Source organism: Leiobunum rupestre, chromosome 3, assembly GCF_980474605.1.
Source record: "Leiobunum rupestre chromosome 3, qqLeiRupe1.1.hap1, whole genome shotgun sequence".
NCBI lineage: Eukaryota > Metazoa > Arthropoda > Arachnida > Opiliones > Sclerosomatidae > Leiobunum > Leiobunum rupestre.
The window spans coordinates 47,258,286-47,275,948 of NC_143386.1; the positions used below are offsets into that span (position 1 = coordinate 47,258,286).

Sequence of the window (17,663 nt, forward strand, 5' to 3'; positions counted from 1 at the left end):
TATACTGCAAATTTATTATTTTGATAAATTAGCTTGAATCTTCAAAAGTCATAGAAAATTTTCAATTCTAAATAACCTCTAGAATCCATTAACCCTTACCAAAAAATAAGTTGGTTTTTAGTTGGTATTTAGTTGGTTTTCACATTTAAGTTGGTTTTTAGTTGGTATTTAGTAGGTTTTCACATTTAAGTTGGTTTTAAGTAGGTTCAAGTTGCCAGCATATTTTAATAAACTATTTAAAGAGGTAATAAGTTGTTTTTAAGTTGTTTTCAAGTTGGCTGGAAAATACTCATTTTTTGAAGTTGGTTTTTAGTGGTCAGATAATTACTTATAATTTTTAAGTAGGTTATAAGGTGGCTTTATTAAGAGGTCTTTTTAAGTAAGTTTTAAGTTGGTTTTAAGTGGTCTTTATTAAGAAAGCTTTTAGTTGGTTTTAAGTTGGTGTAAAGTGGTTTTTAAGTAGGTTTTTAGTTGGTATTTAGTTGGCATTTGTTCCAAATACCAACTTAAAAAGTTACAAGACCACTTATTTTTTGGTAAGGGTAACTTTCGCTCTTGCCACCATTTTTGAAACATCCTGTATTGGCCATATAGGTAAATACCTACTTTCCTAGGAAATAGATTGACCTTTATCGTAGGGAAATGGCAATTGAGGTGCACTACACCGAATGTGAAACTAATACACAACAATTCCCTAGGCATTGAGTGGAAAAATTGACAAATTTCTTTAGATGATTTCTCTCTTTATTTTGATAAAAAATGTGCTTTACTGTCATGGAAAGAGATTTAAACATTTTATAAATTATACAATGTTCTTGCAATGTTTTAGTTTTTCCATAACAAAATTATACTAAAAGCATTAAACATAATTTGTGTATTAGACTATAAAATACGTAATGATATGTAGTATTAAAACGACTAGAAAACCGATATATTCCTATTAAATCACTATATCATAAAGTTCTCGTTGCTATATGAATGCAAAGCTATAATTTCTACCATACACTTTATTAACTAACGTCAAACAGACCTATAATAGAATACTTCTAAAATGTTAAAAATAAAACTGGGTATTATATCATTTTGGGGGGATTTAATCTGCATAGATTTAAAAATTCTAACTACGTGTAGATAGCGTCAATCCAGTTCAAAATAACAATAAAAATCTCTATAAAAAATTTAAGAAAATGGAAAATGTTTAATACTCCAGAGTTTCCTACTAGCACATTTTTTTATTTTCCTTTGTACTTGGTACTTCTAACACTGTTCAATTACAAATAAAATAATTTTTAATGAAGTTTCACAAAAACTTTTGAACCCAAAAGGGCATGAAGTAAAAATGAAAATACTTCGATGTCAAAAACAATGATAAATTAAGAAAATCTATTTACAACAAACAAACGTAAAAACTATAAAAAGCTTGTAAATAATCTATGTAAAAACCACTCTGTAAATAAATTCATTTTACAAATGAAGAATATGATCTTCATCTTCACAATTTGAAGAAAACCTGAAATCTTCGTTTCTATTAGCTTCTTTATGAGCATCAATATCCATAGTAGCTGAAGTAGTAGGAGTTACGCAATCTTTCGTAACAGCTGGTAACTTTTCATTTTCGCAAGAATTATTTCCTATTTCAGGACAAACTGAAATGGAACATGCACAAGCTCCAACACACGTGCAGGTCAGACTAATTTCAGCAGCTCTAGCTACATTACACGCAGATTCATATGAAGGCAATGGTAGTTCATTTTCTACAGTAGTTTTCTCTAATTCTTCATCAACCACCATTAGATTTACGCCTTCGGTAGTATAGCCATGTGAGGAATTGGCATTAAGATCTTTAACTTCCTCAATATCTTTGTGACTAGATTGTTTATCCTCTTTGGTATGGCTTCCTCCAGCTACAGGTATATTATTAGCCATACTATTTTCTGCAGAATTGCTAGATTCCCTGTTATGGTGCAAACCTAACAGACGTGAAGCGGGTAGAATAACTGTTAAAAGAGGAGGTGATAGGAACATTCGCTGAGTAGCGCTATTTGCAGGGTGATTTGCTGGATTCTGACTGTCCGGTATGAAGGCTGCATTCTCCACCCCAGAATGCAAGCGTTGGACGTTATTTGGAACTTGAGTTACGCCAGATTGGCTAACACTAACAGCGCTGGTATATGTTGGAGGTGGAGGAAAGTAAAATTTAACAACATCTTCATATGAAGGTGGTGGATCGTACACTGGAGGCTCAGATGGAGTACCAAAATTACTTCTAAGAGATGATGAGGAGGAATCTATCAAATAAATATTTTTTATTTAATAATATCATTAAATAAGTAATATCAAAGTTATATAATATCTCCTAGACATAAGTATCCATTTCCCTATACCACTAATCTTATTTGCTTGAAATGTTTTTTCAAAATACGTTTTGAAAGAAAAAATTTTGCAGGGTCAAATGTTAGATAGTACGGTTAGATTTTGAAAATATGTAAATCAGTGGTTATTTTTAAAATTTATATCGTCAGGTGGAAAATTTAGGGTTGTATATGATTCTGCAGTTTGGCAGAACGCAGACAATAGAAATTTGCGAGGATCCTGTGAAGCTACTGTTTGGATACCCTGTTGTAATAATTATATTTTTTACCAAAAACCTAACAATAGTAATAAAGATAATAACCAATATCAGCACTAATTGTTGAAAGAACCTCTCTGTTAATGGCATCTTCACGTTTTTGCTTGTGTAGTTTAACCAAAATCAACGCTGTTGTCAAAATAAACATTCCAAGGCCGGCAAGGCTAGTTATGAGAATTAGAGTGTTTGTTCCTGCACCGCTGGAACTTTCCTGCTTAGGAAAGTAGTAGTTTGGTGTTAAAGTTCTCCACCATATTGCATCCTCAGGAGAGATTGTCCCCGCGTGACCTAAAAATAATTTAAGTTAATTACTAAGCGGTAGATGCAATAAAACCAAGTAAACGTGTTGGAACTTTCAATTCCAAATCACGATCAGGTAAAATAAAGGCAAGCAAAATAAAACCACACACAAAAGTGCTGTAAATTAAACCAATGCATAGCATAATTTACGGTATTTTCTTATAAAGCTTGTCAAAATTTCTTCCAAAAACAAATCAGTGCATTAAAAATAATAAAATTGCATTCTCAAGTTCAAAAATTCAATAAAAAAAATCAAATTAAAATTTGATTTAATTTTGAGCTACTTTAGAAGAACGCACTGGTTATAATTCTGGAAGGTGGCTTCATATATCTTCCTTTGCCCTTTTTCCACCTGCGTGGGTGCAAAATTATAATGGTGACGTTCCCATCTGCTTTGGAGGCAGTCAGGAGAGCCAATTTTGAATCTACACAAGTTTAGGCATCAAAATCAGCTCTGGTAACAATTAAATATTAGCACCCTAAATGTGCATTTTCTCAACCCCTCATTGGGTTTATTTGCAAATGCAAATTAACTAAGCGCAGCGAAACTATTTATTCGAATAACTTATAACAATAGCCTAATTAAAGCTAAGGCATACCAAAACATGATATTTCATCCGATCCATCGCCGCAGTGTGGATAAGTGTCGCAATGCAAAATGGGTTTGATGCACCGGCCATTACGGCACTGAAAATCTTTAACTGGAATGCAAGCTAAAATAATGAAAAATCAATGTAAACAATCGCCATTTTCAAATTTTTTCAGATGAAAGAAATCTTACTATCGTATCTAAAAGAAGAGTACACAATGGCTATTTTGGACTCATTTGTGAAATATCCCTGCAGTCGTACATAGAATCCAGTTGCAATGTGCACTACATATTCTAAGCTATGTGTAGCACCCATACGACTTCTATTTGAGGAAATGGTTTCAAGCAAGTAGGACTGAGATGTTAAGCCTTCGTGGATTCTTAAGGTCGAACCAGGTTCTAAAATAAAAGCAAAACAATGATTAACACCAAAATGTAATATTGATTGTTAAAGTTATTACAAATTACAACACACCCATATGTTCAAACTGAACAACTTTCACAGCTAAATGTGTATCGTGACCAAAAACTCTTGGTCGGATAATCCAAACACAATCATACGCTTGTTGACTGTCATAAGCAACCATATTACTTAATGTTATAGTACCACCGTGATCTTCGACAAACCCTCCACAGTCTAAATACAAAGATTGGCCAAATGATTACTATAGACCAAAAATTAAGTAAATTATTTATAAATTAACTACATACCAGAAATTGGGGGATAAATCAAATGTTTCCCATAAACTGTAAATCAAAATAATTCAAGTTAGTAGCAGTAATAAAAAAACCTTGGGTAAAATGTCAGAATATACACACGTCCAATAAAAAAATAATTAGCTCTAAACCCAATATTAGGAGATTCATCATTGGCCTTAAAATTAACCGTCAAGTTTGGCCCGGAAGAAGTAATAACGGGTGGACGGAAACTGTTTCCATTGTAAAAATCAATTTTGGTCCCATTACTATCATAGATCTAATGAGAAAGGTAATTAGAGTCTCATTTGAATTCGATAATAGTCTCAAATACTTACTTCAACAAAAGAATACGGAGAGAGTATAAAATCGGAAAAAATTAACTGAACATAGCCTTTTTTGTCAAGATTCTTTATGAGGTATTCCACAGTATAATCACTGGGATATGGCAAAGGAAAATGAGGAGATTGAATAGTTCCAGTATAATTCCAGCGATAACTTAAGGTGTGACCTTTAATCTCATATAAATTTCCTAGAGTAATATAATTATTATACATTAATTAAAGTTAAAATACATTAAAATATGAGTTATTAAATACTTACTTAGAGATTTTACCGTAAGTGAAAAATTTGAGTTAAAACTCATGGAAAAGTATTCAATGTATAAGATTTTAGTTTGAGATTCATAAATTTTGGAAGTGTTATTAAGAGTTGAGTAAAACTCCACTAAAGAACTTTCGTAATCAGGTTCTCTAATTACTATATGATCACAACTATAGATTAAAAAATACAGAATTATTTAAGTTATTTAACTATCTAGTTACACAGTCTCATAAGTAAAGTTTCATACCTAAAGGAATTATTTTCTGCACATGGTGCCATTTCGAGGTAATCGGCAGATATGGCCAAATGACAAGAGTGACATGTTAAAAATTTAACATAGCATCTATCAGGTGCTGGTAAGGAAGCGTTATTCGCTGCATCTGGTGTTTCCGACTCTCCACCATGAGAGACAATGGCAACGTCTCCCATTTTCAAGTAATAATGAGTATGGGAAATACTGGTACATATTCCTATTACAAATGGCAATTAATAATTATATTCCAAAAGTGCAATCTTCTTATAAAAATTTCAAAATTACGGTTTTCGGTAAACAACGAACAATGGCACAAATTACTCGGTAGAAGTAATGCAAAGCAGGCTAGTAAAATCTTGGGCCATTTCAGATCTAAAATATTTTAAATATTGTAGTATAAATATAAAAAATAACTTCTGATACATAGGAAAGCTTACCATTTCTTAAAATTATCATAGTTTTCAAGTTAAGAAAACTAATTTAGTTCAGATTTTTTTATAAAGTTTAAACTTTTAATGAATTAAAATCTATATTGAAATAGAAAAAGAGATTTATATATATTAGTGAAAACGTTACATAACACAAATTTTTTTACACAGAGTTCACTCAAGGGTATCTAAGCTTAATTCTTATCTTTAGGTTAGATATCTAAAAGGATCCATCAACCTCGGAGATACCGGTAATAGCGAAAAAAAGGATTTTGCATACATCCTTGAGTTTTCCAATAACGGAAGTAAGAGTAACTCAAGCGCAAGATAAGATTTTTCATTGCTTAATAAACCAGGCATTAATTATCCATCAAGTTCAAGGTAAAACAGTAAATTATATACCATGGATATAAGAATTGCCCAATAATGCCATTTCACTATCATTAAATCTATGAGAATATTAACTAATTTAAAAATTCCAACTTTCCTTATACTTTAACAAATTATTTTAAATTAAGTTATACTCACACATTAAAATTTTCAAGATGTAATATTTAGGAAACAAAATACGCGAAATATTTGTCTATTATTTTAAAAAATCCTAGTAACAACAGAATCAAACCACAAAATAGCTAAAATGTTAAAAACCAGCCAAATGTGGTTCTTAAAACTGAAAGTAGGTCAATGGATTAGCAGGTAAGGGAGAAAATAGGGACACAAGAAAAAAACTGGTTCTAAATTGCCCCGTGGAAACTTTGACCACATATATGAAACTGTCAAATACTATGACATTTTATATCCACAATTATTTTTTAAAGGCGCAAATATATTCTTAAAATCTAAAGAAAAGGATTGCGCATCTTCAATATCTATTACAAATAATTGAAGGTGCTTACAAACTATGTCTTACCCATACCAGGAAGCTCGCATAGTCCAATTTAAAAAGGTATTTTTTTATTACCGGTAACTTAATGCTCTGGGTCAGGATAAATACAAAAACAAGGAAACTTTGCAGGGAAAAAATTATACCTTCAAAAAATATTTTCAGGATGTATAATCATAAAGTATAACTAAAATGAGGTTGTTCTGTCTATCCTCATCACCAAGCCGATAGTGACATTTAAATATAGCACTTCTAAGACTTCTCTATTATTTTATTTTTTTGGTTTTTACAAAGCTTGCAAGAATGACGCACAGGACTGTGAAGACCTACTTTAAATTTAAGCGTGTTTTGAATCACGTGTAATGAACAGCCTAACTCTTAAAAGAAATGCCTTATTTTATTGTCTTGTGTATTTCTTGGTAAAGACCATCTTTAAGACTTTAATAGTGATGCACCTTAATAAACCCTCGCTGGGTCTAAAAAGTACTGGATTGGAACCTCAATACCAGCTAGGAGCAGCAAACACAAGGAGAATGCAGCTAGCTTTTAAACACACTAACGCAGTGTTGTGTACAAATTTCATTGGACGAACCTTTATGCTGAACGTTTTACGGAAAGGGGGAAGACAATTTCCGAATTTTACCTTCCAACGGTAGTAGGTGCTTAAGCGTCTAACCAATGAAAAATGTACACAAGAAAATGCAAGACTGTTGATGGGTTGCGTTCTCCTTGAGTGGGGTGTGGTGTTTGTTGCTCCTAGATACCAGAAACTATCCCAGAATAACCCCTACCAAGACAGCATAAGTGCCTCCCACGACCCTTAACTATTTCTTGTGGGTGGTGGGTACTTTAAACCAGCGGTTCCCAAAAGGTGTTCCACGGAACCCTGTTCCGTGCAAAGGTCACAAGGGTTCTAAGAATTAGCAGTGCGGCCATCTTTGTTTGTGTCAAGAGTCTTTGGGATTTTTTAGTTATAGGTCCCTGAGCCCAATTTTACTTTAAAAAAAAAGGTTAAGATGCTATTGATTCAATGGTGCAAACATTTTTTGTCAGGAACAATTATTCGTGGAGTTATGGAAATTCAAAGTTAAGCCTTTGTTCCCTATGTTTTTGAGCATTGCACCGAGTATTCAAGTGTTCCCCGTATTGGCGCCTGACAGCGCAGCGCACTCGCTTCGCTCGAGCGCTGGGGGCACACGGCGCCACCCCAGCCCCATTCTTGCTATCACGATAAGCCTTATTTAACGGAACCTAGAGGACAGTACCAAGCGTTACTCATCAAGAATTGTCCAAACCGATATTAACCCAACCAAAACACTAACAATTTCGCTCTAAACCTCCTAAAATAAAACCCGCGTTAACAAAACATTTATAAGAAATGTTTTCCGTGATTGCAGCATTAATTTCGCCTAAATCAACGCAAATTTCCAAGCAATTGGGTAATATAAGGGGGAAAAAATGATTAGTTAAATATAATTAATTTTGAACTCGCAATCCAGCGCTCTTCCAACTGAGCTAGCAGGTCTGTTATTTATTATTATTTCCAACAAATAATTTTAACGGTAATAGATCCCTTGCGAAAAATACTATATTATAGCACAATCAAAACAAATATATAGGAGAGGAACCTATTCTTCAAAATAGCCGAGTCTTTTAAGATAAGTAAAAAAAATGAGTTTGGGTTCTGGCAGAATTAAGTGGATAATTTACGGTTCCATAGGAAAAAAAAATTGGGAACCGCTGCTTTAAGCAACTCTGCACTTTGCAAAGTGTAGTGCCAACATCACAATAAAGTAATTGTGAAGAACATCTATATGCTCTTCTGTAACCTTATTTAGAATCAGTGTCCAAAATTGTCCCAAAACAATAAGAATTGTCATAACACGTAATTTTTTTACTTTAGTAGTATTTGCGTTTTATTAATTAATTAAGCTTACCAATATAAAGTTTAAAGACTTCCATTTAATATTCTGAAGCCTCTATAGAAATTGTAAAATCCAGATAGAGCTACTTCAGTTACTTAATTAGTTGATGATAGCAGTAAATGTCAGTTCTATCATGAACAAATTAAGTTGGTCCATGCAGCTATTAAGCTATAACTATTATTGCTGTGCCAATCAGTACTTTTTTGTTTATGGATTTTGGCCACTGGTACTCTGCTATAACTAAACTTCTACATTCTTAGGCAGATGATGTAGAAAATCCCTTTAAAAAATTTCGCATAACCAGATAAAAACAAAAAAGGTCTACCGAGTCTCTCACCGAAAGATTCATACTCTTGGCCAGGTCCTAGCATGGTCCTAGCTCCCATACTAAATTTGATCGAGTATTTAACATTACTACCTCGCATTTCATGAAAATTCGTTTTACACAACTAAAAGCACTTTGCCGTTCTGATGATTAAAGATGTTCGTAGTACAATTATCACGGAATTCTAAATATACATTAACTCCTTTGACATATTAGCTATTCTTTCCGTTCCTCTCTTCTCACCGGATGCCATAATGTTTCGTACATAGAGATTGAAAAGATTTTTTTTTTTGACATCCACCCATCGGTGTCGACCCAAGGCCTTAGACACCAGCACACAATAACTGATTAATCAGGGCGAGATATGTGTAACGGCCACGCCAACGGGGGAATACGTGGGGACAGGGGTGGGGACACCCGTGGCGGAAGTATTCCGACCACCCGTTGGGGGATTGGTGGTCGTCCTCACACGGCCATCCACAAACTCTGCCTCCCGGACGCCTGGGATTACAGGAGTGAGCCACTACTCCCGGCGATTGAAAAGAAATAGAGGCACTAATTGTATCTGGCGAAGTTGACCGCGAGTGCCGACCCCTTTTCGCCAATGTAGGCAGATTACGTGGCGCCATCGACGCGCGGTGAAATGAAATACATAATATACATTATGCCTTTTGGAAAATCAACTGTCATTTGATGTAAACAAAGGAAGGATAGATGGGGTTGCAAATTCTACCCATCTCCGCTTTCATACATTGGTGGGAGGGGGAGGATGAATTTTCCCGGTCAAAAACTGGGGTGCCTTAACGCGGTAATCTTCCCTCTATTTCTTTTCTATCTCTATGGTTTCGTAGTATCCGAAGCAGTGTTGGAACCATAGAAATCTACCTAGAATGCTCCCGTCTACGGGAGAACCTGACGCCAAGTCATTTTGTAGCAACGACTAATGATTATATAGTCTTTGCTTAAGCTTCAGCCAATCAGCGGCCATTAATTGACTACGGCAAGCCGCTAGCGCCATAGCATGGCGGTTAAAAATAGTAGAAGCTCAGTGGATTTTTACAGGATCCATCCGATCCAAGCTCGCAGAATTCCCATTGGGTTTTGCTGGAATTTTTCACATGAAACACTTCAAAGTTTTTGGATTTTTATTTAATAATAGTGTTAAGATTTTTTGAACTTTTAGTTTTGTTTTCGGGGCTCGGGCCTCGTCCTCCAGTCCCGATTTTTTTTGTTTAGACTGCCAGCAGCCAGCACCATAGAAATCACATAGGTTAGAATGCTGCCGCGTAACTGGAAAATAGCCAAACAGCCGTGGCAGACGATCACCGAATACCGACAAATCAGAACTCAAAGAGTGACTACGGCCGGTAACGTACGACATCTAGTTTGTGTAGTCAACAATAAAAAATTACTATATACATTACGTCACTATAGTACCAGCAATTGATTGGCCGATGCCTTTTTAATTTTTTATTTTAAAATCAAATTTTTAAATATGGCGGGTGATCGCGGATCATATTTTCTAAAATATAGTATTTGTATATTCATGTACTCCTAGAAATGTTTTTATTATAATTATTATAACTAAAAAGTATTTATCAAAATGGCATGGCGGTGTTTAATACCGTCATGTAAACAAAAATATTCGGCGGCCGCGAATGTCTTGTACAGGTAAGCCTCGGGTTAGAAACGGCGGACGATTTGAAATGTTTCTTTATAACTTTTTTTCGGGTTATCAAAGCAGCGAACTAATGGAGCTATTTAAACCGAGTGTAACGCAGAACAATTAAAAAAAATTATTTACAAAATATATGGCCGATGCGGGTATTGATGAAAGGGAAATTAACCCTATAATTGTTGCTTTGGAGAGAAGACTCGGTAAACCCAACTGAAATGAATTCTATAACTGACTTGGGAATATGATTGTAAATAAATTTATGGCGGTTTCTCTGGCAAGCAGATGGTAATTGTTACACCATAAATACATTAATATAACCTTCCAACAATATATAAAACATAGTGTGGCTATAATTGGCAACGCAGCCACAAATTGTCTCATAAACAGGACTGTAGCGGCGATTATAATGAAGATTGTGTTTGTGGCATAAGTAATTTGTGGTTAGATACAACTGTAAATTGACTTTCATTCTATTTATTATTTTGGAACTTTAAATTCATTTGTGGAAAATTTGGATTTGATATTAAGAAAAAAATAATAAAAATTAAGCAACTGTTAAAAACAATATTATGTCTTACCTGTTTTATTGTGATGTTGTGTTGTATTCTACCGTACTACGAATGGGCCAAAATTCTCAAAGAATATTCAAATCGTTAAAGTTACATTCTTTAATTATAATAGGTATTATTTTTCCTTTTTTTCGGACTTTTCTACTTTCTTAATTCATTTTTTCTCAACTTGTTTGGTTTAATAGTTGGAGAAATTGTACTTATATAAATTATTAAGAGCAAAATTATTACAAACCATATTATTGTAATGTTGTTTTCAACTAATTATAAATGTATATACCATCTGTAGGCCTACACATTGATTCTAAAGTCCAAAATTTCATCAGAGCATGGTTACTTAATGTTATAATGAAAGTTAGTGTACTGTTTATAATTTCCCAGAGTATCAGGGGAAAAGGTTCATAGAATGAATGAGACCAAGGCAACATAAAAAAAGTCGTTGTAAACCCAGGATTGAAGAAATGTTTACCACAAATTTGATACGCATAAAATAATGACAGTCATTCCAACAGAGAACCAATAAAAGGTTCTAAAATAACAACTACAGCGATATCTTCAAAGAGATTTGACTATTATAAAAGAGGAATTATTGTTTTTGGACAGTTATAGGCCTAGCCACAAGCCTAAGAATTTATACATTGGGGTCATTCCATTTAGAATCAGGTAACGCGACCACCATGAATCAACGGATTTTCATCAAATTTGGAACACATATTTCAGTTGCCAAAAGATGAAAGATTTCCAAAGATTTCTCTAAAATATTGATCGGTTTTTGATTTATATCAAAATGGCCGCCACCCCTGAAAAACCATCTCTTTGAAAACTCAAATCCGTACCCTTTTATATAATTCACTGTAAAATCCTATTTTTACATACAATCTTAACGAAATTGTCGTAGGTTATGTAAAACAAAGCGATAAAACGGAATACGAAATCAAACATGACGTATCATATATATTTTCTGCGTTATTATGTCGTTTTTGTAAGAAAAAGTAGATTCGGGGGGTGTTTTTTTTGAGACAATAACGCAAGACGCCCAACTCGAAAATAATTATATAATATTTGACGAATGTGTTGGCCGTAGTAGCGCGAACAGCGCGTGATCAAAGTTGGCCGTGGTCGGGCGTAGCGTAGTCACTAAATTGCCTCTCATTGGCTGAAAGGTACCATGTGATTAAATATGACCTGGCGACAGGCCCGGCCGTAGGCGGCAGCATTCTAGTTACCTATGAGATTTCTATGGCTTGCACTCACTGTGGAGCTATCGACGATGCTCACCACATCTTATTCACCTGCCCCTATCACACTGGGCGTCGCCCAGCGCTGGTTTCAGCTCTCCAGAAGCGCAATCTTCCGAACACTCTAGTGGGAGTTCTTAAAGCAGTACATGGAGGTCATATGGACATTATTATTGCCACCTGTGCTATTCTTCGACGCTCGGTTTCCTTATTTTGTTTTCCTTTGTTTTTGGTGTAATTCTACCATTTGTACAGTGTACTTCGAGCTTTTTATTATTTTTCTTTTTTGTTTTGTTTGTTTTTTAATTGCGCGCCGCTATATACACCAAAAACTTGTAAACCTTTATTCCGACCCCCCAACTACCTACCCTAGATTCGAAATCAAGCACTTTCATGTAAACGCAGGCTCTTACCAAAGATAATCTAGACTACGTACCCTAGATTGGAAATGCGGCGAGATTCCTACGGGCTCCCGTCTAACCATGCGATTCCCTAGTTGCGGGGGGGGGGGGGGGCAATGTAATAGCGTGGGGGTAAAAAGTCTGAAACATTCAGTTCGGTTCAGTTTTAAATCTCGTATTCGCGGTCGGTGCTGGCCATAGAAATCTCATAGGTAACTAGAATGCTGCCGCCTACGGCCGGGCCTGTCGCCAGGTCATATTTAATCACATGGTACCTTTCAACCAATGAGAGGCAATATAGTGACTACGCTACGCCCGACGCGTAATCTATCGTGGAATAAATTTGAAAGCTGCAGAGGATGCCTTCGACAGCTAAGCTCGGGAAATTCGCATAGGATTATCATAGGTTTTTCTTCGATTATTTCGCTTTTGAGTTCTTAATTGCTTTACAAAAATAATGTAAATATGACGGTAAATATATCAAGCTTTTAATATTTTCTTTTACTAAATATAAATGTGGAATATTTTGAGCGATTTGGAAGTAGTTAGCTCCATTTCTTTCGTTGGTGCGCTTTGAAAACATTAAGCCTAGGTCAATCTGCTTGGAAGCCACCGCGTTTAACGCGTTCATAATTGTAAATAAGGTTTTGCCAAAACTTGAACGACGTAAAGCAACTGCGTATCAATCCTTGCTAGTATTGTGTGTGATTACGCTGGGTTATTATTTAGGGCTCTGGGTTTTTTTATATTGAGATCTTAAATGTATTTACTTATTTATAAAGGTAAGAAATGTTTAGTTTATTATTTGTTAAATCTTATCTAGTAAGTGATTCGGTAGAAGAAAGCATTAATTTTTAAATGCAATTATGGGTCATTCCATTTAGAATCAGGTAACGCGACCACCATGAGTCAACGGATTTTCGTCAAATTTGGAACACATATTTCTGTTGCCAAAAGATGAAAGATTTCCAAATATTTCACTAAAATAATGAGCAGTTTTTGATTTATATCAAAATGGCCGCCACCCCTTAAAAACCATCTCTTTAAAAACTCAAATCCGTACCCTTTTATATAATTCACTGTAAAATCCTATTTTTACATACAATCTCAACGAAATTGACGTAGTTTATGTAAAACAAAGCGATAAAACCGAATACGAAATCAAACATGACGTATCATATATATTTTCTGCGTTATTATGTCGTTTTTGTAAGAAAAAGTAGATTCGGGGGGTGTTTTTTTTTGAGACAATAACGCAAGACGCCCAACTCGAAAATAATTATATAATATTTGACGTTATAAAGCGTAAAGAGACCTTTCTAACCACATATTGGTATATTTGAGTATTTGTGTGTATAACGGCAATAACTGTTTTTGAAAAACTGCAAGAAATACTTTTTTAGCGTTAAATCAAATCCGTACCCTTTTATATAATTCACTGTAAAAACTTATTTTTACCTACAGTCTGAACGACATTGACGTAGTTTATGTAAAACAAAGCGTTATAACCGAAAACGAAATCAAACATGACATATCTTTTATATTTTCTGCGTTATCATGTCGTTTTTGTAAAAAAAAAGTAGATTCGGGGGTGTTTTTTTTGAGACAATAACGCAAGACGCCCAACTCGAAAATAATTATATAATATTTGACGTTATAAAGCGTAAAGAGACCTTTCTAACCACATATTGGTATATTTGAGTATTTGTGTGTATAACGGCAATAACTGTTTTTGAAAAACTGCAAGAAATACGGTTTTAGCGCTTAATCAAATCCGTACCCTTTTATATAATTCACTGTAAAATCCTATTTTTACCTACAGTTACAACGAAATTGACGTAGTTTATGTAGAACAAAGCGATAAAACCGAAAACGAAATAAAAAATAACCTATCTTTTATATTTTCTGCGTTATCAAGTCTTTTTTTAAGAAAATGTAGATTTGGGGGTGTTTTTTTTTGAGACAATGATGCAAGACGCCCAACTCGAAATTAAATATATCATATATTCCGTTATAGACGTTTATTTTTCGCATGTAAAGCCTGGAACACACATACGTAAAAATATCGCGGAAACTATTCAGAAAATTGAAACGGAAAAACAAATATATTTTATGTTTCCGTTTACATACCGCGCGAACGTCGACGTTCGGGGAGATACGTCGACTTAACGAAAACTACCTCGAACGGTCGACTTAACGCCTTACGTCGACGTTCGGCGCTGCATGTAACCTCTTTACGACGACGTTTCCTTGGCCAGTAGGGATTTTTCCTACCGCATATCCGACTGTTCCGAAATAAATTCGTTTTAATTTGAGTTTTTTTATATTTATTAGGGATTTTCCTACCGCATATACGACTGTTCCGAAATAAATTAGTTTTAATTTGAGTTTTTATATTATTTACTATTTGTATTTATTTTTATATTCATATAATAATTATATAAATATTATTTTATATACTTAATTTTATTTCCTATTAATTTATATTCTTAATTTTATTTCCTATTAATTTATATTCTTAATTTTATTTCCTATTAATTTATATTCTTAATTTTATTTCCTATTAATTTATAATTTTAAATATTTCGAAACAATTTACTAACTACAAATTGCAATTTATAATTATGAAACTTTTGAAATTATACTGAAAATATAATGAACATAATTTATAATTAATATATATATAATAAATTAATCAACGTATGAAAGATGTCATTTTATATATTATTATTATTATATGAAATACTTGATATATTTATATTTAAAAATGTATTATTTTATAATTGAATAGCAATAGAAACTTACCTAAAATTATATACTAATAAAACGCAAGTAAAGCACATGTTTAAGGAGCGGGAAAATACCCTGTTTTGGAGGGAAAAATCCGTATTTTTTGAAATGACGATCATGTAACCGCTCCCCTTTTCGGAACGTCGACGTTCGTCGAAAGTCGACGTTCCGTTACGTTGACGTTCAGAGCCCCATGTAACCGTAGTCATAGAGCGTAAAGAGACCTTTCTAACCATATATAAGTATATTTGAGTATTTGTGTGTATAACGGCCATAAATGTATTTTCAAAACTGCAAGAAATACGGTTTAAACGTTTAATCAAATCCGTAATCATGCACTGCACTATATAATATTACATCTTAATAGACAACGTACTACACTTACTACGTGCAATATTACTTGATAATACGCGATATTACGCAGTATTACAAGGTAATTCACCGTTTTATACAATAATTCGCCATACTACAATACTACGCTGTATTACAAAGTAATTTGTAGTAATTATTCGTAATACAAATAGAAGTGTACACCTACTACACGAAGTGTTTACCCCCTCGGGGTCAATATATCGCTGCCATCTATGATGAGGTATGGTATGTAGCCACTAGGGATGCAACGGATAACCGTAACCAGAACCGAGAAGAACCGAGTAAATGATGACTTAGGCCTAAGGTGGTGCCTTGGGTATTAGCCTAGCTTATTATTATTATTAACCGGAACCGAAACCGGAACTGATAGTATAAAAATTTGATAACTGTATCCGGAACCGGAACCAGAACCTTTGTTTTATATGCTCCAGATGCTGATTGCCATGATTTATATTATTCGTTTCACTTAGGGCTTAAAGCCATTTTTAAGCGTTTTATATAATTAACATGCAAGTACGTGTTAAATCGAATTGGAGAAAGGTGTTAGCCCTAACTCTAGATGGCGATAATCGCGACTTGGCCTTTATGATTATACGGGACCCTCAAAACTGTTTCGCGGGAGGACCCCGAACCCATAGCTTCGTCACTGAGGAAGCTACTATTTTTAAAATATAAATTATCAATTAATTTCAATTAATACTAAACACACTGGAACGGTATAGGAACCGTATAGGAACCGGAACCGATCGGTTCTAAATTTTGAGAACCGTAACCGAAACCGGAACCGATAAATTAAAATTTTAAGAACCGGAACTGTAACCGGAACCGATAAAGCAAAAATTTAGGAACCAGAACCGGAACCGAGATAGTCCAAAAACGTGGAACCGTTGCATCCCTAGTAGCCACCATACTTGCCACTCACAAAGAAAAGAACGATTATCGTTTAAAGTTAATGTTTAGAGATCAACTTACGAATGTCTTTAGTTGGCCTAGAAGAAAAGACGAATGCTTTGTTCCCCTTAAAGATATACTTTGCCTATTACCTGATCCAGAGCCAATGACCACTTCTGGGAGGTGTTTCATGTTTAACAGTGATTTTCTTAAACGAGCCCAAGTAATATTTGAAACGAAAATTTCAGTATTTAAAAAATTTCCTAAACCAGATCGAATGCACGACCAAAAAATATTAAATAAATACGACATTTTCTGTATGTTTCTCGTTTTGTCAAATTTTGTTACGTTAAGTATATTATTATATTTGAATTTCTAGAAAATAAAATGTTTTCATAAGATACTTTCTAAAAAGTACGGAATTGATTAAACGTTAAAACCGTATTTCTTGCAGTTTTTCAAATACAGTTATTGCCGTTACACACTCAAATACTCAAATATACTAATATGTGGTTAGAAAGGTCTTTTTACGCTCTATAATGGCATATATGATTTAATTATTTTCGAGTTGGGCGTCTTGCGTTATTGTCTCAAAAAAAAAACACCCCCCTAATCGACCTTTTCTTAAATAAAGACTTGATAACGCAGAAAATATAAAAGATATGTCATGTTTGATTTCGTTTTCGGTTATAACGCTTTGTTTTACATAAACTACGTCAATGTCGTTCAGACTGTAGGTAAAAATAAGTTTTTACAGTGAATTATATAAAAGGGTACGGATTTGATTTAACGCTAAAAAAGTATTTCTTGCAGTTTTTCAAAAACAGTTATTGCCGTTATACACACAAATACTCAAATATACCAATATGTGGTTAGAAAGGTCTCTTTACGCTTTATAACGTCAAATATTATATAATTATTTTAGAGTTGGGCGTCTTGCGTTATTGTCTCAAAAAAAAACACCCCCCGAATCTACTTTTTCTTACAAAAACGACATAAAAACGCAGAAAATATATATGATACGTCATGTTTGATTTCGCATTCGGTTTTATCGCTTTGTTTTACATAAACTACGTCAATTTCGTTGAGATTG

At 34.0% G+C, this 17,663-nt stretch overlaps 1 protein-coding gene across 1 annotated transcript; it reads right to left on the minus strand.

Annotated features, from left to right (window-relative positions):
* Nucleotides 1-756: 756 nt before the first annotated feature.
* LOC149952400 (uncharacterized) lies at nt 757-9,152 on the minus strand. Its single transcript, XM_090168477.1, has 13 exons — nt 8,644-9,152; nt 5,508-5,597; nt 5,356-5,442; nt 5,065-5,287; nt 4,818-4,987; nt 4,553-4,746; nt 4,338-4,494; nt 4,230-4,265; nt 3,994-4,155; nt 3,711-3,917; nt 3,529-3,642; nt 2,675-2,917; nt 757-2,288 (listed from the first exon to the last, which is right to left on the minus strand). The coding sequence occupies exons 2-13, from the start codon at nt 5,524-5,526 to the stop codon at nt 1,465-1,467; spliced, it is 2,436 nt and encodes an 811-aa protein (XP_090024603.1). The 5' UTR covers nt 5,527-5,597; nt 8,644-9,152; the 3' UTR covers nt 757-1,464.
* Between the last annotated feature and the right edge of the window lie 8,511 nt (nt 9,153-17,663).

Bases quoted from the DNA above. Each gene is read 5' to 3' on its own strand.
- LOC149952400 (XM_090168477.1), bottom strand. The intron at 3,643-3,710 runs GTAAGATTTCTT...TCATTATTTTAG, and splicing joins CTCTTCTTTTAGATACGATA to CTTGCATTCCAGTTAAAGAT. The intron at 2,918-3,528 runs GTATGCCTTAGC...AATTATTTTTAG, and splicing joins GGATGAAATATCATGTTTTG to GTCACGCGGGGACAATCTCT.